The 22,810-nt window shown below is 36.3% G+C and overlaps 4 protein-coding genes across 9 annotated transcripts; 2 read left to right on the plus strand and 2 right to left on the minus strand.

Annotated features, from left to right (window-relative positions):
• Nucleotides 1-1,328: 1,328 nt before the first annotated feature.
• Nucleotides 1,329-6,931, plus strand: LOC113743199 (shaggy-related protein kinase eta). 2 transcript variants are annotated; one of them, XM_027271155.2, is made up of 12 exons: nucleotides 1,331-1,608; nucleotides 2,692-2,784; nucleotides 3,041-3,100; nucleotides 3,186-3,461; nucleotides 3,549-3,623; nucleotides 3,700-3,756; nucleotides 4,485-4,625; nucleotides 4,739-4,789; nucleotides 4,875-4,970; nucleotides 5,072-5,155; nucleotides 5,351-5,452; nucleotides 6,430-6,931. In XM_027271155.2, exons 1-12 carry the CDS (start codon nucleotides 1,426-1,428, stop codon nucleotides 6,523-6,525), a joined length of 1,314 nt encoding a protein of 437 aa, XP_027126956.2. In that variant the 5' UTR covers nucleotides 1,331-1,425; the 3' UTR covers nucleotides 6,526-6,931. The 2 variants fall into 2 exon arrangements, with proteins under 2 accessions (XP_071905006.1, XP_027126956.2); XM_072048905.1 differs by lacking the exon at nucleotides 4,739-4,789 and having other exon boundaries at nucleotides 1,329-1,608.
• Nucleotides 6,932-10,003: 3,072 nt separating this feature from the next.
• LOC113688221 (aspartate aminotransferase, mitochondrial-like) lies at nucleotides 10,004-15,515 on the minus strand. Of its 3 annotated transcripts, none has more exons than XR_003447898.2 (11): nucleotides 15,221-15,515; nucleotides 14,698-14,783; nucleotides 13,043-13,249; nucleotides 12,789-12,894; nucleotides 12,561-12,665; nucleotides 12,303-12,475; nucleotides 11,598-11,757; nucleotides 10,936-11,031; nucleotides 10,759-10,853; nucleotides 10,537-10,662; nucleotides 10,004-10,450 (listed from the first exon to the last, which is right to left on the minus strand). XR_003447898.2 is itself a non-coding variant. In XM_027205976.2 (10 exons), the coding sequence occupies exons 1-10, from the start codon at nucleotides 15,380-15,382 to the stop codon at nucleotides 10,590-10,592; spliced, it is 1,263 nt and encodes a 420-aa protein (XP_027061777.1). In that variant the 5' UTR covers nucleotides 15,383-15,514; the 3' UTR covers nucleotides 10,004-10,589. The 3 variants fall into 3 exon arrangements, 1 of the variants encoding a protein (XP_027061777.1); XR_011814377.1 differs by having other exon boundaries at nucleotides 10,530-10,662; XM_027205976.2 differs by having other exon boundaries at nucleotides 10,004-10,662; nucleotides 15,221-15,514.
• A 1,245-nt stretch (nucleotides 15,516-16,760) lies between these two features.
• Nucleotides 16,761-21,968, minus strand: LOC113743626 (uncharacterized). Of its 3 annotated transcripts, none has more exons than XR_011814376.1 (5): nucleotides 21,585-21,968; nucleotides 19,347-21,198; nucleotides 18,753-18,928; nucleotides 17,448-18,162; nucleotides 16,761-17,365 (listed from the first exon to the last, which is right to left on the minus strand). XR_011814376.1 is itself a non-coding variant. In XM_027271672.2 (2 exons), exon 2 carries the CDS (start codon nucleotides 21,147-21,149, stop codon nucleotides 19,776-19,778), a length of 1,374 nt encoding a protein of 457 aa, XP_027127473.1. In that variant the 5' UTR covers nucleotides 21,150-21,184; nucleotides 21,585-21,966; the 3' UTR covers nucleotides 19,346-19,775. The 3 variants fall into 3 exon arrangements, 1 of the variants encoding a protein (XP_027127473.1); XR_003461142.2 differs by having other exon boundaries at nucleotides 19,347-21,184; nucleotides 21,585-21,966; XM_027271672.2 differs by lacking the exons at nucleotides 16,761-17,365; nucleotides 17,448-18,162; nucleotides 18,753-18,928 and having other exon boundaries at nucleotides 19,346-21,184; nucleotides 21,585-21,966.
• Nucleotides 16,858-17,674, plus strand: LOC140006647 (uncharacterized). Its single transcript, XM_072048906.1, has 2 exons — nucleotides 16,858-17,273; nucleotides 17,372-17,674. The coding sequence occupies exons 1-2, from the start codon at nucleotides 16,858-16,860 to the stop codon at nucleotides 17,589-17,591; spliced, it is 636 nt and encodes a 211-aa protein (XP_071905007.1). The 3' UTR covers nucleotides 17,592-17,674.
• Nucleotides 21,969-22,810: the final 842 nt, after the last annotated feature.

Consider the following 22,810-nt stretch of genomic DNA (forward strand, 5'->3'; position numbering starts at 1 on the left):
TATGGAATAGGGACACTTGTGTTGAGTTCATCTCCCTGTCTCTAGTCCCTACCTTTTTTCTCAAAAAAATCAAATTCATGTGGTACAAATGGATTTGCTTGCCTGTAATCAGACCCCAAAATTTGCAAATTGGGAATGAAAATTCCAAAATCTTGGATATGAAACAATATAATAATGTCCCACATGGAGACACAAACTCTTTCTCCCATATGACATGGCACATGCTGTGGAGCGCGTCCGTACGCTCTCTCCTTGGCCGCGTGGGTCTTGCTCATCCCCACCTTTGTCTCCTTATCCCTATCTGCTACTTCTATTTATACGTATTCTCTAGTACGGTAGGTTCGTACCCTGACATACATACGATAACCGTATACGTCAAGAAAGAGAGGCAAAAAATGTCAAACGACCAGCATTTTAAGGGCAAAAAACCAAAAAATGACGTCAAGATTAATATTGGTTGTTATGCTTATACAATCATCATGGTATTGTACAAACTTTCATCATATTGTACTTCATATCTAAATTTTGTCCAAATAGGATCATCTATGATATCACCTAAGTATCTTTATAGTAAACAAAATAATATTAAAATCTGATATTATTTTCAACAAGTTTTGAAAGTCACATTTTGCAAATAACTCGGCAAATTGATTATCAACAAAATCGATGTTATTTAAGTTATTTTTTCTTTTTATCTATTACCAAAAAGGAAGATGATTTAGTAAAACAAACTCCAAACTAAACTTTTGATATTACATGACAAAGTTGGCAAGTGATTCACCTTCATCAGGCTAAAAATAGAGGATTTGAAATAACAGAGATAACAAGAACAGTTCAATATTTATTTGATAGTGTATTTTTAACATGAACTCAAATTGATTAGCTCGACTCTCATGAAATTATAAATATACATGAAAGGATAATCAACTTTTATCTTATTTGTGGTTTTTAACTAATAAGAAAAGAGAAGACAAAGAGGGATTAAATTGTTTTACTTTCGGATCAGATCAATTAACGAGCAAATAATTTATATCAAATTTAATATCAATCATTGTCTTTTATAAATTTTCACACAACATAATGGTACTTTAAATATTCAACTTTTCTACCCAAAAACAACTCATACTTGTCAATACTTGTCAATACCTTTCACCTCCCACTAAAAGTTAAAAGGAGAAAAAAGAATACACTACTTTCAATAGAAAAAAGGTGTAATGACATGAAAAACAGCAAGAACAAGTGTAGAGTGGTGGTTGTGTACACCCATAGATAAGATACCAATGTCATACATACAACTACTAGTATAATAATTAATACCTACTATCAAGTATCAACATACAAGAAAGAGAGAGAATAAAAAAAATAACAAATAAATGCGATGGAAAGATAGAACGGAGAAAAAGGATAGTTGTTTTCCCACATCACATGGCCTCGTTGCCGCTGGGACCTCAGCAGCATCAGCAGCAGCACCTCCTACATAATCCACCACCACCACCGGACCACCCCCACCACCACCTCCATCATCATCATGACCAGGGAGCCGGGGCTGCTGCAGCTGCCTTGAAGCTCGCTTCCCAGTCTCGCCGTTCCGACATGGACTCCGACAAGGTGAATAAGAACAAGCAAAGACTAAGACTTTTTCTCCCACACTGTTGATTTTGCAGTTATTTTTCAAGATTTTGTCATTTTTGTGGTGGGTTTTGTCTAGTTTAGAGGTTGATCTAGCTGTTTAGCTCCGTTTTTGGCTTGATCTCTGGGTTGTCTAGCTCAAATTGGGATCAGAGGCTCCCGCCGGAAGTGCTGCAGCTGGAAAAATTTTCCCGCGATCTGTGAGGCATTTTAGTTGTCGAGCTGTTGCCACCGTCGTTTTTCAGAGATTTCAGCTCAATTTTGCCAAGAGATTAAGAACATTGATTATTTTATCTTTTTTATTTTTATTTTTGTTGGGTTTCTGCATTTTTTTCTACTGCATTATTTCCTGCATCGGTGATAATACAAAATTTCTGCCTGATATTTTGATGTTTCTTGAGCTTTAGGGTCCTTGGCGTTCAATTTCATATGCCATAGATTTTACAAGTTCTTTTTCTCCTCACTTTTTAGGGTCTTCTGATTAAATAAGCTCATTTAGACAACATGAAAAGAATGTCCGTTGAAGGGATCTCAGAAAAATATACTGTTAAATCTTTTAAATTTTGTGGGATCACCCCCCCCCCCCCTTTTTTAAACAGGTTTTTGCACTTTTCTTTCCTGGTGTGTAACATTAGGCATTTTTTGAGGTTTCCGTGCTTAGGTAGTTCCAAGTTAGATACCTTTCTTGATCTTTGTGAATAGCACTATCTGCCTTTCTTGGTCTCGAGGTAAACTGTGGCTCAATCTACTCAAAGTGGTTTTGCTTCATGTAGTTAGCAAGGGTTGATTCTCCTTCAATGATGAGCAGTCTATTGTTTCAGCTACAAGCTTTCTTGGCGTGTGATGCTTTCTTCAAAGCTTTTTTATGTTATATCAAAGATAGCTTTCTTTTTTTCTCTGCCTTTTGGATTTACTGGATTAACATTGCATAAGCATTCCTCTGTTCTTTAAGTTGACCTGCTTTGGCTATGGTAACAAGTTAGATTACTGATGTTGATGCAAGATGGTCAGTTGACCTTTTTATTTTCGCTGATTGATTACTTTGCTTGTATTACACTGTAGGAAATGTCTGCAGCTGTTGTTGAAGGAAACGGTGCAGTCACTGGTCACATTATTTCAACTACAATTGGAGGCAAAAATGGGGAGCCAAAAAGGGTGGGTAATTGGTTTTCAGCCTTATGTATTTCTGGTGTTGTTGCACCTAATGCAAATTTAGATTGAAAAAACACATAATAGTTCTCTTAAGAGGTCTTCACATAACTTAAACTTTCTGTTGATTTTTTTCTTGATTTTAGTTCATTGGATACTTTTCTTGGATCATGGTGGATTATGAATTTTTAACCAATTGTAACCGATACTTTGCACTATTCAAGGAAAGCTTAGTTGTTTTCTTTTGATGTTTCTTTAACAGACGATCAGTTACATGGCTGAACGAGTTGTAGGAACTGGATCATTTGGAATAGTTTTCCAGGTGTACATCTTACCTGGTTTGTTTACTAAATTTTGTCGTGTTGACATCACTGTCGAAAATTAATGACCTTACGTGATGAATACAGGCAAAATGCTTGGAAACTGGGGAAACTGTGGCAATAAAGAAGGTTTTGCAGGATAGACGGTATAAAAACCGTGAGCTGCAATTGATGCGTTTGATGAATCACCCAAATGTGATTTCCCTGAAGCACTGCTTTTTTTCCACAACAACTAGAGATGAACTCTTTCTCAACTTGGTTATGGAATATGTTCCTGAGACTTTGTACAAGGTCTTACGGCATTACAGCAACTCGAATGAAAGAACGATGCCACTCATATATGTCAAACTTTACACATATCAGGTTTACATACATACATATATGTATATATATATTGAATTTTGTAACTTATATTTTATGGTGACTGATGGAGCTATTAATGTTTTCCAGATATTCAGGGGGCTAGCTTATATCCATAGTGTTCCCGGAGTTTGTCACAGAGATGTGAAGCCTCAGAACGTTTTGGTATGCATTTTTCACTTCCTCATTTGTAAATTAAATTGCATCTTGGCTCTCAACATATATTACATGTTTCGTACAGGTTGATCCTCTTAACCATCAGGTCAAGCTTTGTGACTTTGGAAGTGCAAAAGTTCTGGTATGTTGACTGTCACCTGCCTGAAATTCAGAATAATCATGGTTTACTTGGTCCTTTGTTTTTCCTGTAGCCATAGGTTAAAAAAAATCTGTAAAAGCAATGTTTACTGAAGTGTCAGAAGTGTTTGGCGGCTTGCAGTATCTTATTTTGCTGGAACAGCTTATGTACCGTCCAGTAAACAGAAATCATTTCATGTATTGGAGAAGTCTTAAGTAAAACATAGTTCTCTCACATACTGAAGAAACTGAAGGAAAGGCTTAATTAGGGAAGTATTTAACTCTGCATGCTGGAAGAAGTAGCTCTAACAAATTTAAGAAAGAACTGGAAAGAAATAGATTTAGATGTGAGTAAATACAGTATAATTTGGAGCATGCCTTAATTCTTCATGCAGAGTATTCTTTTAGTTAGTTGTAGGAAAATATGATCTATCAATGCTGAGTTATTTAGTGATGCAGCTTTCATGACCCCCCCCCCCCAGGCGCTTCTTTTGTGATGTTGTAAAACCTCCAAAAATGGGTAAAACGAGACATGTTGAGCTATATTTCATTTTTGTACTTGTTTTACAATTTGCTTCTTTCATACATTAGTTGGGTTTTCACCTTTTGAGAAAGGACTACAGCCTGATCTCATGTGATGCAAGATCATTAGAGCTTTGATTTGGAATTGCTAGTTGTGCAAAGTTTCTTCTCAATACCTCTATTAATTTGCCCAAAATTTGATGTGACCAGATCAGGGGGGAAACTAATATATCTTATATTTGCTCTCGTTACTATCGGGCACCTGAGCTGATATTTGGGGCAACAGAATATACAACGTCAATTGATATTTGGTCAGCTGGCTGTGTCCTTGCTGAGCTTCTTTTGGGTCAGGTCTGTTATGTGGATATCATTCTAGTTTTTGTTAGTTATTGTCCTTTTCCAAAAAGCTTTGTATTACATCTAGTATATTCGATCCCCTAGCTAAATATATTCCACTATTATAGCCATTGTTTCCTGGAGAAAATGCTGTGGATCAACTTGTAGAGATTATCAAAGTATGTTCTATCATCTATGCTCATTTTTTTATTTGTGGCTAAAATTTTTACAAGATTAGTTGTGCTAATTTGGACTCTCTCTTAGGTCCTTGGTACTCCAACTCGGGAAGAAATTCGTTGTATGAATCCAAATTACACTGATTTTAGGTTTCCTCAAATTAAAGCTCATCCTTGGCACAAGGTATGGCAATTTTGTACTTTGACCTGGTGAAATGTTGGTCTCCTTAGAATCTGGGTAATCAGGTAAAGTCTTGCAGTGGATAACAAGCTTTCGTGGAACAGGTTTTCCACAAAAGGATGCCTCCTGAAGCAATTGATCTTACATCTCGGCTCCTTCAATATTCACCAAGTCTTCGCTGTACTGCTGTAAGTTTAGTTGATTTCATCTTGTAAAATTTAGAGATGCTAAGGTTATGTAATACCGCAGGACATTCCATGCAATATGACTACAAATGATGTTACTGGTGCTTTTACTTTTCCTTTTTCGATCACGGGGTTTCTCTTTCTCGACCATGGGATTATTCTGCAAATCCATGAAATAATTTTTCTGTGTTCCTGCAGTTAGAAGCCTGTGCTCATCCTTTCTTTGATGATCTTCGTGACCCGCATGTCCGCCTCCCAAATAATCGGCCTCTGCCAACACTTTTCGACTTTAAACAGGAAGTATGATTCCTAACCACCTTTTTCTGTACAATGCTACTAACTGGAATTCTTTTACTGCATCTCTTCTCTGGTTGTTCGAATTCTGTAGTTTTTCATATAAGCATCTTAGCTATGTATGATTCATTTGAATAACAGTTATGAGCAAAATTAATGAGTCCATAAAGATGAAGGAAAAGCAATGAAAGCCTAAAAGCTAGCAACAGACTCAAATAAGACCTGGAGATTAAGGGTCTTGTTTCCTCATCCTAGAGGGAATTTCAATTCTCACCCCACCATTTTTCACTTGCTGCCTTTCTCTTTCCTCCTGCGCTCTTTCTAGAAAAGGAAAGGATATGTATCATAAAATAATAAAAGGCGTTGGCACCATACTTTTCTGGTGGTTGTTTGATTCGCCAACAATATTTGGTTCAAACTGAGATATGGATTTTCAGTCTGAAATTAGTGTCCATCCTGATCCATGTGGCTACCCGTCTAGAGAAGGAAAATGGGAGGAAGGTGATGAGAAGGAAATCTATTAAGTTCTGGATACTTGAGAACTGTAGATGGGAAAAGTGCTATTTGATTATGTTTATTGTGACTAGAAAGGCCAAAGGGAGTCTACTTTATAATCCTTTGCCAGGCTTCTTAGGTTGTTATAATCCTACAAGAGAAGGAAAGATAAACAGAAGGAAGAAGATGCTTTACGTTTGGTGGTTATGCTGAACTAGTGTGAGAATCTGTTTTAAGTCCATAATAACAGATACTGCAAAACTGTTCATAATTTAAATTGGGACCTGAAGTTGGCTTTAAAATTCTATATATTGGGGATCTTTCAGTTGCGAACACCTTTTCTTATATGACCAGAAGTTTGGTAATATTCTGCAACGTTATATGTTATGAAAGACTCTTGAATTGGTAATTGCAAGGATTTGGAAATGGAGTACTTCTGTTTTGTCTACTGTCAACAAAATACAGTTTCACCATGCCTCTAATTGCAGTTATCTGGAGCTTCACCTGAGTTGATCAACCGGTTAATACCAGAGCATGTTAGAAGACAAACGACGGGCCACTGTCCACATCCTGCTGGGACATAATCAGATGAAATGGCAAATAACCTGTTGGCATTGATGGATGTGAAGAAGAACATGATTCCGTGACCTATCTAGGTGGGGTGTTTGGACCAGTGCAGCGTTTTTTCACACCCCTAAAAGGTGTTTGCATATAGTTTCTCTGCAAGTTAACCTTGAATTTGGTGATCGTGCCTACCCTTCTTAGCCAAAGAAGAACCGTGTCACCCTTTTTGTACATTGTTTTGATCAAGAGATTTGAGAAATGTAGGGATCTAAATTGGTAATGCTATGTGTGTCCAATTAGGCAGATTCCCTGAAGAAGGAATGGGAGAGGAGTAGATGCTTATAGTAGTGTCATGTTTTCATTGCAACCTGTTTACTTGCTGCTTTAGTTGATTCTTATAAAGAATTGCATGTGCTATTGAAAATTTTCATTTTCTTCCGTATTAGGCTTTCATTTTTGTTGAGTAGAGATTTCAATCGTGATAGGGTCACGCTTATAGTCATTTTCTATAGATTTCCACCTTATGGGCATTTTTCATTTTGATGGTTCAATCCGTCAAAAATAGGTCATTTTACTCAAACTAAAAACAAAACTGTGCCCGGTTTACTCAAACTAAACTTCTATTTTATTTTTGGTCCTCCCCCAAGTAATGTTATATGAAGAATAGTACTCCTTCCGTCCCACTTCGATAGTTCTGGTTCATTTTACACACATTTAATAAAAAGTAGTTAACTTTGTTGGAACAATCAATTTAGTTAGTTATTTTCCTAAAATACCCTCATATTAAATAGAGTACAACTTTATGGGAACTTGAATTGATGGTAAAAAAATAATCAACTCTCATTAAATGGAGTAAGTTTATAGTAACAACAACTTACATTGAATAAGGGTATTTTAAGAAAATTAAAATACTACTACATTTTTCATTGGAAAGTGGACTATAATTTGGGACAGACGAAAAAGGAAAACAGGACTATAAAAGTGGGACGGAGGGAGTAATTAATTAGAGGTGGCAATTTGTCTCAAGTCTCAATGGGCTATCCATGTCCAAAAAGACTTTGGGCAGGATGGGTATTGTAATTTGATATTGGGTTTAAAATGGGATGCATCCCAATTGTACTCATTATTTGATGGGAAATGTTGGAAAATACTTGGGTACCCATTGGGTCCAAATATCTTCCCAAAAAATTTCATTTATCCAAAAATCCATCTCTGAAATTTTATTTTTTTTGCAAAAATCTGAATTTTTTTTCACTTCCATTTTCTTTCTTTTCCTTTCTTCACTTTCCTACAAAAGAAAACCAATTAAGTGAAAATGATTTCATTTAAACAGCTTAAAAAAATATATAACAATAAAAATAAAATGAAATGGTAAAATTTTGGTGTCTACAAGAATCAAAAGAAAATATAAATTCACGATAAGATCAAAAGAAATTTAATAAATAAAAATATTAAAGTTATATAAAAAATAAAAAAGAATTAAAGAAAAAAAATATAGAAAATAGATTTGGATATTGAGCGGAATCAATCCAAACCCATCCCAAAGTGATCCCGCCCAAATTAATCCCAAAACACATATGGGTAAGGTTATACCCAAACCCATATGATTCGATTTCATTTTGAATCCAAGCAAATCCCGCCCATTTTGCCACCTCTATAATTAATAATGGGATAGTATTTTTTTTTTTTTTGTTAATTACTATCAGTACAAGTGATTGATTATTGTGCAACAAATGTGTTAAAAAGTTTTGCAAAATTTAAAAGAAAAAACTAGATAACACCAAATGAAGGCAAAAAGCATGTTAAGAATTGAAATCAATCCAAATCATATAGAAAAGTGAGGAACAAAGAAAATAACAAAAATATTGAATCAACTATTAAAGAACAAAGAAATTCACGAACTTGGAATTAATTCCACGGAACGAATCAGTCAACAAGCATAGACATGATGGTGTCTTGAATCAGTGTAAAAAGCCCAACTGACACAGCCCCTAACACTCAGGGCACAGAATCTCTGGATTGGATGGAGAGAGTTCAAAGCCAGGGAGAAAACCAAGCCAGGCTGAAGATCAAAATCCACACGCACCAAGATAGCAGGCAACAAATGGTGGGGATTGGAATCACTGCTACTGACTTGGCTGGATGTCTACAAGCGAGCTGGGCATTAAGGGAAAGAATGTCTGGAGACACAAAGCAGGACCAAGCTGGTGCGGTGAGGCTAGCACTTCTGAATGCAATCAGTCAAGGCTGGACGAGTGTTAAAGTAGAGTTAGAAGACAGTGAGCTGGTAGAGTGCATAAAATCTACAAGGACCAGCAACCAACAGATGGCTACTCTCCTGGAGGATATAAAATACATAAGTAATTTGTTCCAAAAGTGTTCTTTCTCTTTTGTTGAATCAGGATTTGTAGGAAGTATCAAGTTGAGCATGCATGCTCTAAACATCCTCGTGGATGAGGAATGGGTGAATCCCAACTTGTAGTGCTAGGCACTATTGTTTTTGGTAGGACTATTGTCCTGATGACTGGACCTTTGTCTAAATATTGTAAACATTTGAGTAATCTATAAAGCTATCGTTTCGACAAAAAAAAAAAAAAAAAAAGACACAGCCCCTAACAAACTACATTTAATTCCTGAACCCTGAAAGCGTCTCGAGAGGCAGCCGTCCAAGTTCACCCGCATATTTCAACGCTGGGATTCTTTGAGATTTCATCCAGGATTAATATAATAAAGGTAATTTGTGTATCTTGTTTGAGTGGATTTTTTATTTTAGACAATTTTCTGTTTGCTTGAAATATGTCGTTGCCATGGTTAAAGATTAAAAGAGTCTTTGTCGTTACTAAAGATTATAAAAGCTTTTTTATGTGTTGGTCAGTTAACTGCATTTTCCATGTACATGTTCTGTCAATCCATTTGATAAATTGGAGCTTTTGCCATCCCATTCTTACCAGAGATGCTCAAGTCATCTAGTAGTTAGAACCCTTGCAAATCACACGCCCAAGATTTTGTGAATATTTCCTCAAACCATTATACCACTTATCCAAAACGCAATAAAATTTAATTGGCAGTTATTAAAGTTCTTCATAGTTCATACACCAAGTGAAAAAAAAAACGGGATGAGATCACTCTGCTATACGTTCCTTATAGGCAATTCGGTTGGTTACGGAAGCCTCCTTAAGAACCGTTGTCCAGTCCCATCAGAGTTCGAGTCCCATGGGTACCATGTTCGAGGGGATGGGGCATCTTCTCTCGGACCGGAGAGGATTAGTCGGGCCGAAAGCCAAGATATCTCCTGCGTCTGAAAAAAAAATAAAAAATCACCCTGATAAACACAATAAATGAGAGTCACCATCCAATTTCAGTTGCTGGGTTTTGAGAAGGTGACATCTTTGATTATGAATGGAAAAATTGTGTTTGGATTGCATTTTCCGTGATTTTTCATGAAAAAATTACTGTAACGATTTGATGTATGTGAGGAAAAAAGTTAATAGGGAAATGTGATCACGGAAAACGATGTAATTTTTTGACGGAAACTGGCAATCCAAACAAGGTTCCATAACCTTCTATCCGACCTCTGAATTACAACAGTCAAATGATTCCTAGCTGCCAAAAGTTCCAGAATTGGAGGGTATAAAATGAATACATGCACCGGCATTTATTCAAAATCAAATATCTGTTGCTTATGTCCTCAGTGCTTTCCTTCTTTTTTTTTTTTTTGGTTGCCTGCCACGGTATCCAGGGCTTTGCCCTGACTAATCCGTTGGTCGACCCGGGTCGCACACCTGGCTGTGGTGGGTGAGTCTCCCAACAAGGGTAGCTGCATACGCCAGGTTTCGAACCCGAGACCTGCTTAAGCGGAACCAAGCTGCTTACCACTTGGCCCAACCCCAGTTGGTCTCAGTGCTTTCCTTCAACTCTTCAAGAAGGACTTCTCACTTGTCCATCCTAGTGTTAGGATCACAAAGTTGGAAGAAAATCTCAAAAAATTCCTAAAAGCCAAAATCTCTTGAATTGTACAAAGAACCTGTAACCTTCCAAAGCCTCCGTTTGGATTATTGCTGAAACATGCGCCAGTATCAAGTTCCTAAGCAGACTTGGACACCTCATGAATTGCATTAGCCAGGTAACCAACGTTTCCTGTGGTGACTCCCGCCATGCTGCGGATGTTGCTCATAAATTAACAAGTCATGACATTGCAATGAAAATAGAAACGATCAGAGCAGGAGGATACAGTAGAGGAGAAGACATTTTACCTGATACGACCATTACGAGTCATGTAAATATGGAATTCATTAGTTAAGCGGTCAACTTGTTCAGGTGTCAACCCACTATAGCAGAACATGCCAATCTGTTTTTGTGCCAGAATGGGGGTAAATTGGTAACAGAGTTATAACATATAAAAGAGTGAAAAAGTCTTTTAATAAATCAACCTGGTTCGTTATGTGCTTCCAGGAAAGAGATGACCCCAACTTTTCGAGATTTTGTCTCAATGCTATTCTTGCTCCAATGATACGATCAGCCATGCCCTGGAGTCCGGCATTTTATTGAATTTCAACACCATAGTCACAACAACTATAAATAATTTGACAATCAATAAATGAAAGCACATCAACCATACATCAAACTTTCAACTTAGGGAAGATCTAAAATCATTACTCGCTCAACAATATTAGCCTTGTTTCTTCATGCAATAGGCATATTTACAGATTATGTTACCAGGTCTTTAAACTATCAATCCACTAAATTTCCTTTCCCCTCAGTAGTTACCTGCATATCCACATATTTAGAACACTTAAACTCCTTTGACCAACTGCCGACCTCCTCCACTAACATAGAAGGACGATTATAACTTGAAAGAGAAAAAATATTGATTTTGTCTTCTTCCAATTCCTAAAATGAGAATGATCTTGCACTCCTCGGCTTCAAGCCAAATTCTTTTGACTTATGAGACTTTTCATAGACCCATCCAAAGTACTCCAGAAAGAAATTATTTTTTTCTTCTTATTTTTGGACTTGAATAGGATTATCCTCTATTTAAAATGCCAACATTAGCCAACACTTGGCAAAAATTATAAATTTTGCAGAAACTTACCTTTACTTCCTTAAGCCACAACTTCTTCAAGTTTGGATCACCAAGAACGGTAGAAACAATCAGGGCACCATGCGTAGGTGGATTACTGTACATGGGTCTGGCAAGCTGCTGCAACTGGCTTTTCACGGCCACCGCTTGCTTTTCATCCTCACAAACCACGCTGCAGTCAACAGAAAAGCAGGCATCAGAAAATCGTTAAAAAAAAATGGAGTTTCTGTAATATTTTTCATGTCCAGACAGATCATTCAGTAGCAAATATACAAGAATGCTGGATTTTTAACAGGAAAGAGAATGCTCCAGGTTTGCATTGTTAGCCCATAAAACTGGGTACGGAAGAGAATGCCAGAATATTGCTTTACTGTAGAATGCTTTCTAACCGTGACACGAAGCTTGAAAATCAAGGTATCAAATGCTTCAAAAGATTTTGCAGTACAAACAGATCCTTCTTAAATGAATCCTATTTGTTTCACCTTCTTCAATGAAGTCTGGTAAAAGGTTTTGTAATTCAGTTCCTGATTGTAAAAATGGCCAATCTGAGAAGCTAATCATATAACCCAATTCCTTCCTAAAATTGGTTAGAAAATCATGAGATATTAAAGAATTAAGCCCTTCACTGAAAGGACAAAGCCATATCAGTCAATAGGGCTAAAGAAAAAGAAAATATAATCATCAAAAAGTCAGAGCCAAATTAAATTTCTAATTCACCTCAGGCAGCCAACTCTCTGGCCATAAAGTCCCATATTTTTTGCATATGATTGCGCACATCCAATTAGATGACCATCCTCAAGAAAGATCCTGATAGACTTAGCATCCCTCTCTGGATCACCACTCGCAAAACCTTGATATGCCATGTCAAAGAAGGGAAAATGTCCTTTGACCTGAAAACAGATATATGGCTCTTTAACAAGAGAAACATGACGATAAAAGGACAAGAAAAAAAATCATTAGTTACATATCAATGACCTTGAACTGGTATGAAATCTCCCTCCATTGTTCTTCCGAAGGATCCACTCCGGTAGGATTATGAGCACAAGCATGAAGCAGGAAAAATGATCCATTTGGAGCACTCTGTGCAAGAAAAGAAGAGTATGACAACAATACCCGCATGCTGAGGATAGGAACAACATTTTGATGACAAAGAATCTATCCATAACACAAACTACTCAAAAGAGGCAACCTTTTGCTAAGTACCTTTATGTCATCCATCATTGAAGCAAAGTCCAATCCCCTTGACTCTGGATGATAATAGTGGAAAGTTCTTTGAGGGACATGGGCGTCTCTCCAGATGTTATGATGACTGCCAAAACCTCAGACTATTATCTTGAAAAGAACACTAAGAAAAGCAGCAAAATCCTGAATAACTACCTAAGTATTCAATTGAGTAATCATAAAGCACAAATGAAATGCCACCAATCTGTTAAGAGGACAACTACTTCAGCACTTACTTGGCCCAGGTAGGGACCGGAATGTAAATTTGTGAATCTGGACAAAAACGCCTTTGAAACTCTGCAAAAATTCGGCATGCACCAGTCCCAGATAGAGATTGTATTGCTGCAATTCTCTTATCCTTAATCAAGTCAGAATTCTCCCCGTAAGCCAATCTTAGTGTTTCCTCGACCATTTTTGCACTTCCTCCCATTGGAAGATACTCCCTGAAAAGCTAGAATAGTCATTTCCCCTTCAACCAAATGAGGCTAAAGGATGATTGTGCAAGACTAAGATGAAATTCATTGTGTGCCTCATAGCATTCTTGACACTTGAATTGTGAGGACTTTCACAGCACTAATTACACAAGTGTATAAATTAATAGAGCAGAATAAGTGGATAGATAGAGCATAGAAATACTGTTGGAAGTTGGAAATTCTACTCATTAGCAGATTCCCTGTTTATCTCATACAGATATTAGAGGATTGCTCATTTGAATAATTCTAGCTTTAATATTGTCAAAAAAGGCCCCAAAGAGCTTTTTCGAAGGAAAGCTATTAACTTGGAAGACCAGGCAACTAAGAAAAAAGATTGTAAAGCACTAAATATATTGTTCTGTCCGACGTATTTATCAATCAACCAATGCTTGGTCTATTGCCCCAAATAGAGGATAAAGAACTATAAGAACATCAAGGAAAACCTATCCAGCGATGCAAATCATTTGGAAAATATCCTTAATAATTCACATGTAACTGAAATTGACTGTTATAGAAGTTTGTTTACCTTTTTTGTTTCCCCTTTGATGTTTCACCAAATAATTATATTCTTCCTTCTTTCCAATTCTCATTTGCAACTTCACCCATTCTATCCAACACAACCATCAAGAACAAGATTCTAAACTCACATCACTGTAATTGGATAAAAAAATCTCCAAGAGGGAGTCTATTCCAATTAGGGAAAAGTGGATATATCTTGCTGAAAACGCACTAAAAAAAACCAGGAGAATCATATTGCAAGTGGATCCAGCAAGGATAAAAAGATAAAAAGATTTATGGAATTTGGACCACCATAAAATACTGGACCAATTCAAAGTTGCAACTTTAAAAATGAAAGATAGAAATAATTTACGACCCTACCAATGTCAGCATGCTCGACCACTAGCTACCAAGACATAGTAACTATATAGAACTCATAAAGTACGAAAGTTATTCAACAAAAGTTGTTAGCTTTAAATGACGATTAAAAATGATGTCGAGGCATGATATATATAACATTGTTGTTATCTACTCAAATATTGATATTTTTATTCCAACTTAATTCAAAGTCAATTGCTTAAATTCATTATGGGAACCAAGTATAACCTTGTCACCGGAAAAAAAAATCAAGTCTTTTATTTGGAATACTAATAGCGATATTATTGTAAGTAACACAAAGATTGTCACTTGCAGAAAAAAGAAAAAACACTGTTTGAGTTTAGGAAATTACTAAATATTCAGCCGAGATGATTTAGCATTCACATTAAGCAAATGAAAACATATTTACCAAAACTACATATAAATAGATTAGAAATTCTTTTAACTTAATTAGTGCTCTTTTACCAAATTTTACTTCAAGCTCCGGAAATTGTACCAGATATAAATAACACGCACTACTCTTACAATTTTACAGTACTCACATGCTGAGATTACCCGCAATTCTCCGTTCTGCCTCCCGCACGCACTCCAACACCACCGGCTTTCCATTATCGTCGCGATAAGCTCCCTTCAACAACAAAAAATTCAAAATCAAAATTTCAATCCAAGAACGATAAGAAAAAAAAAGTCAAAATTCAGCTGAAATTCTCAGAAAACATCGACATAAAACATGCAGCTAAATACAAGAACTACTATTCTACAATAAATTCAAAAAATTGAACCAAAAGAAAAAATTGTTGAATAACTTAAAAAATCATAAAAAGGCCAAAATTCAGCTGAAATCCGAGCAACCTCGAACTTGGACCAACTTGAACCAAACGGAGCCAAATCATAAAAAAAAATAAATAAATAAAAAATTTACTGTTCGATATCAGACAACAAAAAAAAAGGAAATTCATAAAATTGAAACAAACACAGCAGAAACTGCCGTCACGTTCTTATCATTTCTCAGACAAAGGAGAGTTTTTTTCTTCATTTCCTCCTTTTTCCAGGGAGCAAACTTACAACTCCGACGTTCACTTTATCCGGACTCGGATCAGCGAGGAAAGCTTCGGTTACTCCGAGAATCGGATCCTTAGCAGCTGGCTGGACATTTCGCCACCACGACGACATCGATCGCTCTCCGACACGACCAACTTGGCCCAAAATGATCCTCCGGAACGCCATATCGCAGATTTTGCACAAGAGAAGCAGAAACACGCAGAGAAGGTGAAGAAATCGAGGAGAAGTGCGTGAGAATATTGGTATATATACCTACTCTAGTCTAGGGTGTACTGTGCAGTGGGAGTGAACGACTTGGCTAAGTAAGCTTTTTTTATGTCAGCAGGTGCCTCGTAAAAAGTGGACGCTGTAATTAGATGACGTAACTGGATTTGTCCCATGTGGACTTATCTGAATTTTTTTTGGGGGTCAAAAGTTGTTTTTGTTTTTTTTTTTTTCTAACCGCAAACTGCTTCGGTTAATCGGATAAATAGAGTCAATTTCAAATTATATTTATCCGATTAAACACAAACAGTCTTCTTATTACAAAAAAAAGAGTAAAAATGCATTTTCTCCGTACAATTGAAAAATGTAATTTTTTTTAAAGAAAAGAAATTTAGCCTGTTGAGAGTCCAAGAAAGTTGCTGTATTAGGTTGACTTTCGTTTTAGTTTTTTACAGATAGTGTGTTTGCAGTAAATGTTACACAAGAACTCATTGGCCAATGAAAACCTTTAACACATACTTCTGAAAATGGATGATTAGTAACTAGCAAATAACTTGTACTAATAAAATCTAAGGGCAGGCTTATAGAATTTCCAGTTAAACCACTCCAATTTACAAATGTTTGCTGATTTTCTTGATAGTTGTTTCAGGAGAATGCAAAGACCAGTTGCACTAGTACCATTAAAAAAAAAGGTAAAAAACAAAAAAGCATTTGTGGTAAACTTAATATGCAGAAAAGTCTCTTGCGATTTCAAAACGTACAAAACGACACCTCATATTTTAAACTAAATTATAAAGGCGACGGAATCCTTTGAAATCAACAGAAATGAATTATTAGAATCTAAAAACAAATTTTTTATATATAATTTTTAACAAATATACATGTTCTACCCCTTAACCCCCAATTTTCTTTCTCCAAAGAATAAAACAAATGATTTTGTTGAAATGCCTTTTGCTTAGTTATATCAGGGTTTGTCATTTCGTCCGCACTTGTTAATTTTAACGGATTCCATCACCTTTACAATTTCGTTCAAAATATGAGGTATCGTATTATAAGTTTTAAAACTAAGAGAAGCTTTCCCGTATATTAAATTTAACACACATGGCTTTTTTGTTTTTTACCCAAAATTTTTTACCCAAAAGACCACATTTTGTGTGTGTATGTGTTAATACAAGGCCCAAGTCTCAAGGACAACTTCCCAGGTTTCCTTAACGTGTCGGCACACAAAAACTAGGATTCCAAGTAAAGCATATTGTTTTGTTATGTTGTGTGATTATAGAAAAGATTAGATTCTGACTCTTTTCCTATCCTTCAAAGATCTTTCTGGTAAGGCTTTCCGTTACCTACGCAACTCAGTTTTATTTGTTTGATAAACTATGTGGCATTGTATACACCAAAATAACAACAAAAATTTGGATCACTAAAATTAATTTTCAATGGAGCCACCTGAATTAGTTGATCATGCACAAAGTACACAGAACTGCTTTCCAAAATCTTCAGTCAACATTGGAGTCGAAGCAAGCACCGCAGGAGTGGAGCCAAGGGTTGAAGATGCTAATGATGATTCAAGAATGCTGAGTACAAATGATTCGGGAAGCCCAGAAGGGACATCATTGGGGGAAGGACGAGAAGATAAACGGCCAAAAGAAGAGACTGGTTCTCATGCGGATGATGTGAAGATTGATGAAGAGCATTTGAGAGCAGAACAGATTTGTAGAATATGTCATTTGGGGAACGAACCATCATCATCAGGGAGCTCAGAACTCATTCAGCTCGGTTGCCATTGTAGAGGAGAACTTGGGATCTCGCATCGTTCTTGTGCTGAAACATGGTTTCAGCAGAGAGGAAACAGGTTAGCCTTCGTCCCAGATCATTTCCATGTTGAAGTTCTATCGTCATATTCTTCTGTTTGAATAAAAGATTCATTCTGGTGTTTCACTTGTCCTGCAGATTGTGTGAAATTTGTAACAACACAGCAAAGAATGTTCGATTAATTAAGGATATCAGTATATACATAAGAGATTACCATGAAATAAGACCGATGGCAGTCGCTGGATATGATTCCCCAAGAGAGAGTCCAAGGAGATGTAAACAGTTCTGTAACTTTCTTCTAGCATGTTTGGTAGTTGGCTTCATAATCTCAACGTTCTTGAGAGCCAGAATGTTCTAAGTATAGATATCTCGTGTTTGAGTCATTAATTTCCAGAAAGGAATTCGTACCCTTTGTCGAAATCTGTAAAGTTTAAGGGCTCAGCTTAGGCCAATGCTTGATCAAAAATCACCCAACAAAATGCTGAATGTTCTCTTGCCACTTGTTTTCTCAATAACGAGCAACACTGGATTTCCTTGTTTTGTTTCATTTAGGAAATAATCCCAATCAAAGGACAAAAAAACCATCAATTTCATGGACAAGTACAGTTTTGCATTCTGACTTGCGATTCCCTACCAAAGTTTCTACTGCAAGGCAAATGTTATATGCACAGATTGTGTATCATTACATGTTGACATGTGCATTTTGGATGCAGAACATTGACACATCAGTACTTCCTTGATGGCTAAAACCATTCTTCGGATCCTTTTCCTTGTTTAACCTTCGATAATTATCAAGGCCATTACTGCATTGTGCCACTGAGATCACATATGAGAAATGAACCTAGAACCCGATTTCAGTGACAAAAATGGAGAGCCGCGCTAAAACAGTCCGTGTTCAGTTTAGAGCCAGCCCCTTGAGAATATGAACCCTAAAAAAAAAGAATAGATGAAATATGAGACATGAAAGAACTAAATTAAAATGAACTGGTTATCCAAAGAAAGTTTTGAAGGTGTCATCTGGTAATCTAGAGTCTAATTGAATAGGAAAGAATGAAAGCAAGTACATTATAAACAAACATAAGTTGCAGGTCAACAGAAACAGAAAATGAACTCTCAATTTTTCGAAACTGAAAAAAAAATAAGAGTATCATTTTCTCTAGTATGGCGACAGTTACTTGAGAAGATCAAAAAATTTCATCAATTTCCCAACCCAATTGTCTCTTCAAGGTTGCGGAACATCAATTGCAAACCAAAATCAGGTAAGAGGATTGTATCATAACAAGAAATATCATAAGTGCCCAAAAACTAATTCAGCAACAAAGACTAGTAGTAAGCCTTTGCTGCTGTACTAATCTATCTAAAAGAACATTCAGTGTAAAATAATCTACAGCAGTATCTGAATTTGCAATGCAACACACTGAAATATTCTCATATTACATTCTCTTGAATCCTCTTAGATTAGAAGCAGCTATCTCAAGAAACTTGAGGTAACTACCCTGCGAAGCTACATGAAACTTACCATACCAAAAGGAGAACATATCTTAAGAGTGCAATAAGTTTTGAGTGGCACCAGTATCCATGACAGAAAATATGTGACAACAGTTTTGAGCTGTTACACCCTTTTCAGCATATGTGTTAGCCTGAAGGATATACAAAATCCAGTATTAACAATGCCAGCTTACTTCAATTGTTTTCCTACAATAGGCAGCATAAACAATTGGTTAGAAAAATTATGTGCAATTGATATTCTAGAAGAAAATTCCATCACTTGTACCTACCCACCAGATAATACTAACATTTTGTAAACTTCCATTAAGCATAAAGATGATCAACTTCCAATTACACCTAACATAGCTAATAGAATAATCAAAGTACCAAAATTATTCTATTCAGCACTTGTCTATGTCAATGCTGGTCTTAATTCTCAGCAAGAAGAAAATTATAGTTGAGGCTTCTCATCTGAGTTCTCAGATGACAACAGAATATCAGTCCATGTTCAAGTAAGGAAAATTTTTCAATTTGTAAAAATGTCCAGTAGGCATGCTATAGAAGGAAATCATCCAGAAATTTCACTAGCATCAGTGTGCTCAATTGTTGGAAGTTAGGTCAATACCTTTCTTTAATTTCCCAGAAAGTGACAGATCCCAAAATGCAATTGTTTTTATTTCCGAACCATGATATTGTCTTTTGATGCTAAATTAGTCAACTTTAATTGCCTTCAGTTGCTCAACAACATAGAGCAAGTTGTCCACAATTTCAGAGAAAATAGTTGTCCAGCTTCCAACTCTCGTCAGGCCTTTAAGTTTGTTAGCATGGTGAAGAAAATTGCTTCTCTCTTTAAGCAATAAGGATGGTGAAGGAAATTGCTTCTCTGTACCATAATGTCAATCTGCTGGTCATAACTCATAAGTAGAGTAGTCATTTCAAATAAATTACAAGGTGGACTGTTGGTTCACTTTCATAAAAAGTATGAACCCCGAATTTCCAGCCAGCACAGGAATAATCTCTTTTGCAGATACAAAATTTTTATCTCCATAACACATCAATAGTGCAGTAACTTGGCCAAGCGAATATTTGACTGGACCTTCTTAGCTTGAGGACCAAAGCCTGTAAAACGAAGACCACGAATAACAGCCTTTTTATCAGACCTTAAAATTCTCACTCCACTTCTAACACAGGATAGGAGTAGCCTAGCAGCCAAATGAAATCTTCCAGCACTGCAAAGTCCTTGCACAATGGAGGAATAAGTAAACTCATCCTTCACTTTCATGGATTCGAACACCTGCATTGCATACTCAATCTGACCAAGTTTACACAATCCATCAATAAAACTATTGAAAGCAACCAAATTTGTTCTAAAGCCCATCTTATTCAAGTACTTTAAATGTCGCTGGGCACCCTGTATATTACCTGCTTTGCACAACCCATCAATCAAAATAGTGTGGGTGTAAATGTCACATTCCAATCCCATCTTTTCTACCTCATCCAACAACCCAAAGGCATCTTCCAACTTACCTTCCTTGCAATACAAATTAATTAGGGTATTATAACACACCATGTCAAGATCAATACCACTTCTAAACATGTTTCCCATGCATTGATTTGCCTCTTCTATTCTACCAGTTCTAAGTAAAGCACCAGCGACCGTGCAGTAAGCAAAGCCATCGAAAGTATATCCTTTCGCCTTCATTTCTGAAAAAATCTCAAGCCCTTCATTGAACATTTTATTTTTGAAGCAACATTTCATAACCGTAGTGTAAGTTATGGCATTTGGAATATGGCCATAATCCAATATTTCCTTCAGAAGCCCTTTCACCGTCCTCCACTTTCCCGACTTACATAGCCCATCAATAAGAATGTTATAAGTTACCAACTCAGGTCTAAATCCATTACGCTGCAAATTCCGAAGTAACATAAGAGCATTATCCGTATACCAATTCTTGCAAAGTCCAGTGAACATGATATTAAATGTGGCTGGAGAAGGATAAATATTCCTCAAAAATATATCTTTAAAAACCCTGTAAGCCTCATCTGGTTTCCCCACCTTGAAAAAGCAATGCATCAATATATTGTAACTCCAAACATCAGGAAGAATGCCCACTTGAAGCATTTCATCAAATATATCAAGAGATTGGTACAACAACCTATATCTACTTGCACAAGACAACAAAGTGTTGTATGTAATGACATTTGGGTGTATCCCGGCTTCCCTCATTCTACCAAGAACTGAATAACCAGAATCAATGCCAAATAGACGACAGTATCCATCAATCAGTGTATTGTATGTAACCACATCAGGTAGTATTCCAACTCTAATACCATCTATCAAAACTGCTTCGGCATTCTTCAAATTTTTAACTCTACAAAGTGAAGCAATACATATGTTTAATGACGTGGTTGATAATATCTTGAACATTCTTTACAACTCATCCATCATAGGAACCCCGAGGCCTGCAAGGAACAAGCTTTATCACTACTATAAGCACTCCTGAGCTTAACTTTATATTACCACACAGTTTCTCTAAAGCAAATAGTGGAGCACATTCTTTTAGGCTAATCCAGAACTCAGATGTTAACGGGAAAAAAATTTGCTTATTTGAACAAAATTGGCAAATTGCAATCTTTGGGATTTGAGACACCCTAACCCCTTTTTCTTTACATCTCATTTACTAAATGATTTGACAGAATGAAAAACGAACAGTAAAAATTTTCGGATATGCACTGGTTCAAGCAGATGAAATGTTCAACACGTCATTAGGAAATTCATCCCAAAAACATACTGGCACCAAAACCACAAGAGAAACTAAAGCAAATAGATCAATAAATGATTAAGAAAGCTGCTTCTACTAACCTAGAATGAGTTATCTAAGCTGAAGATTTCTGCAAGAACACCAGCTTTCACATGTGCCAAAAATCTACAAGCAAACAAATCTCGTGAATGGGTTTTTATTGCAGATTCACAGAGCCCTTTTCGTTCTTCCCTTGTTCCCATGACTCGGGAACTTCTTGTGTATAATCTTTAAGGTCAAGGGTTTAAGGAAAGATTTAAGGGCTCGCAGGCTGGCAGAAAAACCCGAGCTTTGGTTGATGGTGAAGCCATCTAGTACTCGAAGATACAAAAGTTGTGATTTTTAGATTTTGAAAGAAATGCAGCAAGAATTGACCACAAAAGCCTGCAGATTGCTAATTGGGCTTCTGATTTGAGGTGGAAAGGCTTTTTCTTGCATTTCTTCTGTCATGTAATGGGCCACAATTAGATTAGTAAACTCGGTCACATTCAAAAGGAATAAGCCCTCCAAATTACTCATTTTAAACTTGGGGAATGAAGTAATTTCAATAGCCATATTAACATTTTCATTAAAATGTGCCAAAAACTCAAAGTTGGGACTTGGGCATATATATTTTAGTGTGAATTAAGTAATTTTATTCTATTTTAATCCACCTAAACTCAAACCTCTCCTCGTGAGATTTATTTTGAATTGTTTGCACGCGACCAACTTATAAGTCTATTTTTATGCCCCAAAAATAAAAGTCAATCGAACATGATATAAGGCCTAGTAGAAGGGAAAGGGATCAATAATAAATGAATCTAATTGTTTACCATAAAATTTTTTTTGAATACAATGTTGTTACAATTGGTCCAATATTAGGGGAAAAGGAATTGTTACGATTGATCCTATACTAGGGGAAGTAGAAAAGAAGAAGCGAATGAACCTATCTAATTTATTGAGCAGTTCGAAAGGAATTAAATAACCTTTGACCGTGCCTCAAAAAGTTTTGGGGAGGAAATGCAGTAAGAGGGATTGATCCCCTAACCTATGCCCAGGAAGAAACTAAGTGGACAACGGAGGGTTGGTTATTGTTTACCATAATTGATTTACAATTATTTGCCATTAACTTTTGTTTCATACACTATCAACATTATTAAATTGTGTTACAAATAAACACACTGCAAAATTCAAATTATTTTAATATTTTAATCATTAGTTTTGCATGAAAATAGAAAAAAGATTTGTATATAGCCTAAGACGTTTTGTGAGACCATCCTTTATTAAAAAATAATTAAATGGATTGATG

This window comes from Coffea arabica, chromosome 5e (assembly GCF_036785885.1).
Source record: "Coffea arabica cultivar ET-39 chromosome 5e, Coffea Arabica ET-39 HiFi, whole genome shotgun sequence".
Classification (NCBI taxonomy): domain Eukaryota; kingdom Viridiplantae; phylum Streptophyta; class Magnoliopsida; order Gentianales; family Rubiaceae; genus Coffea; species Coffea arabica.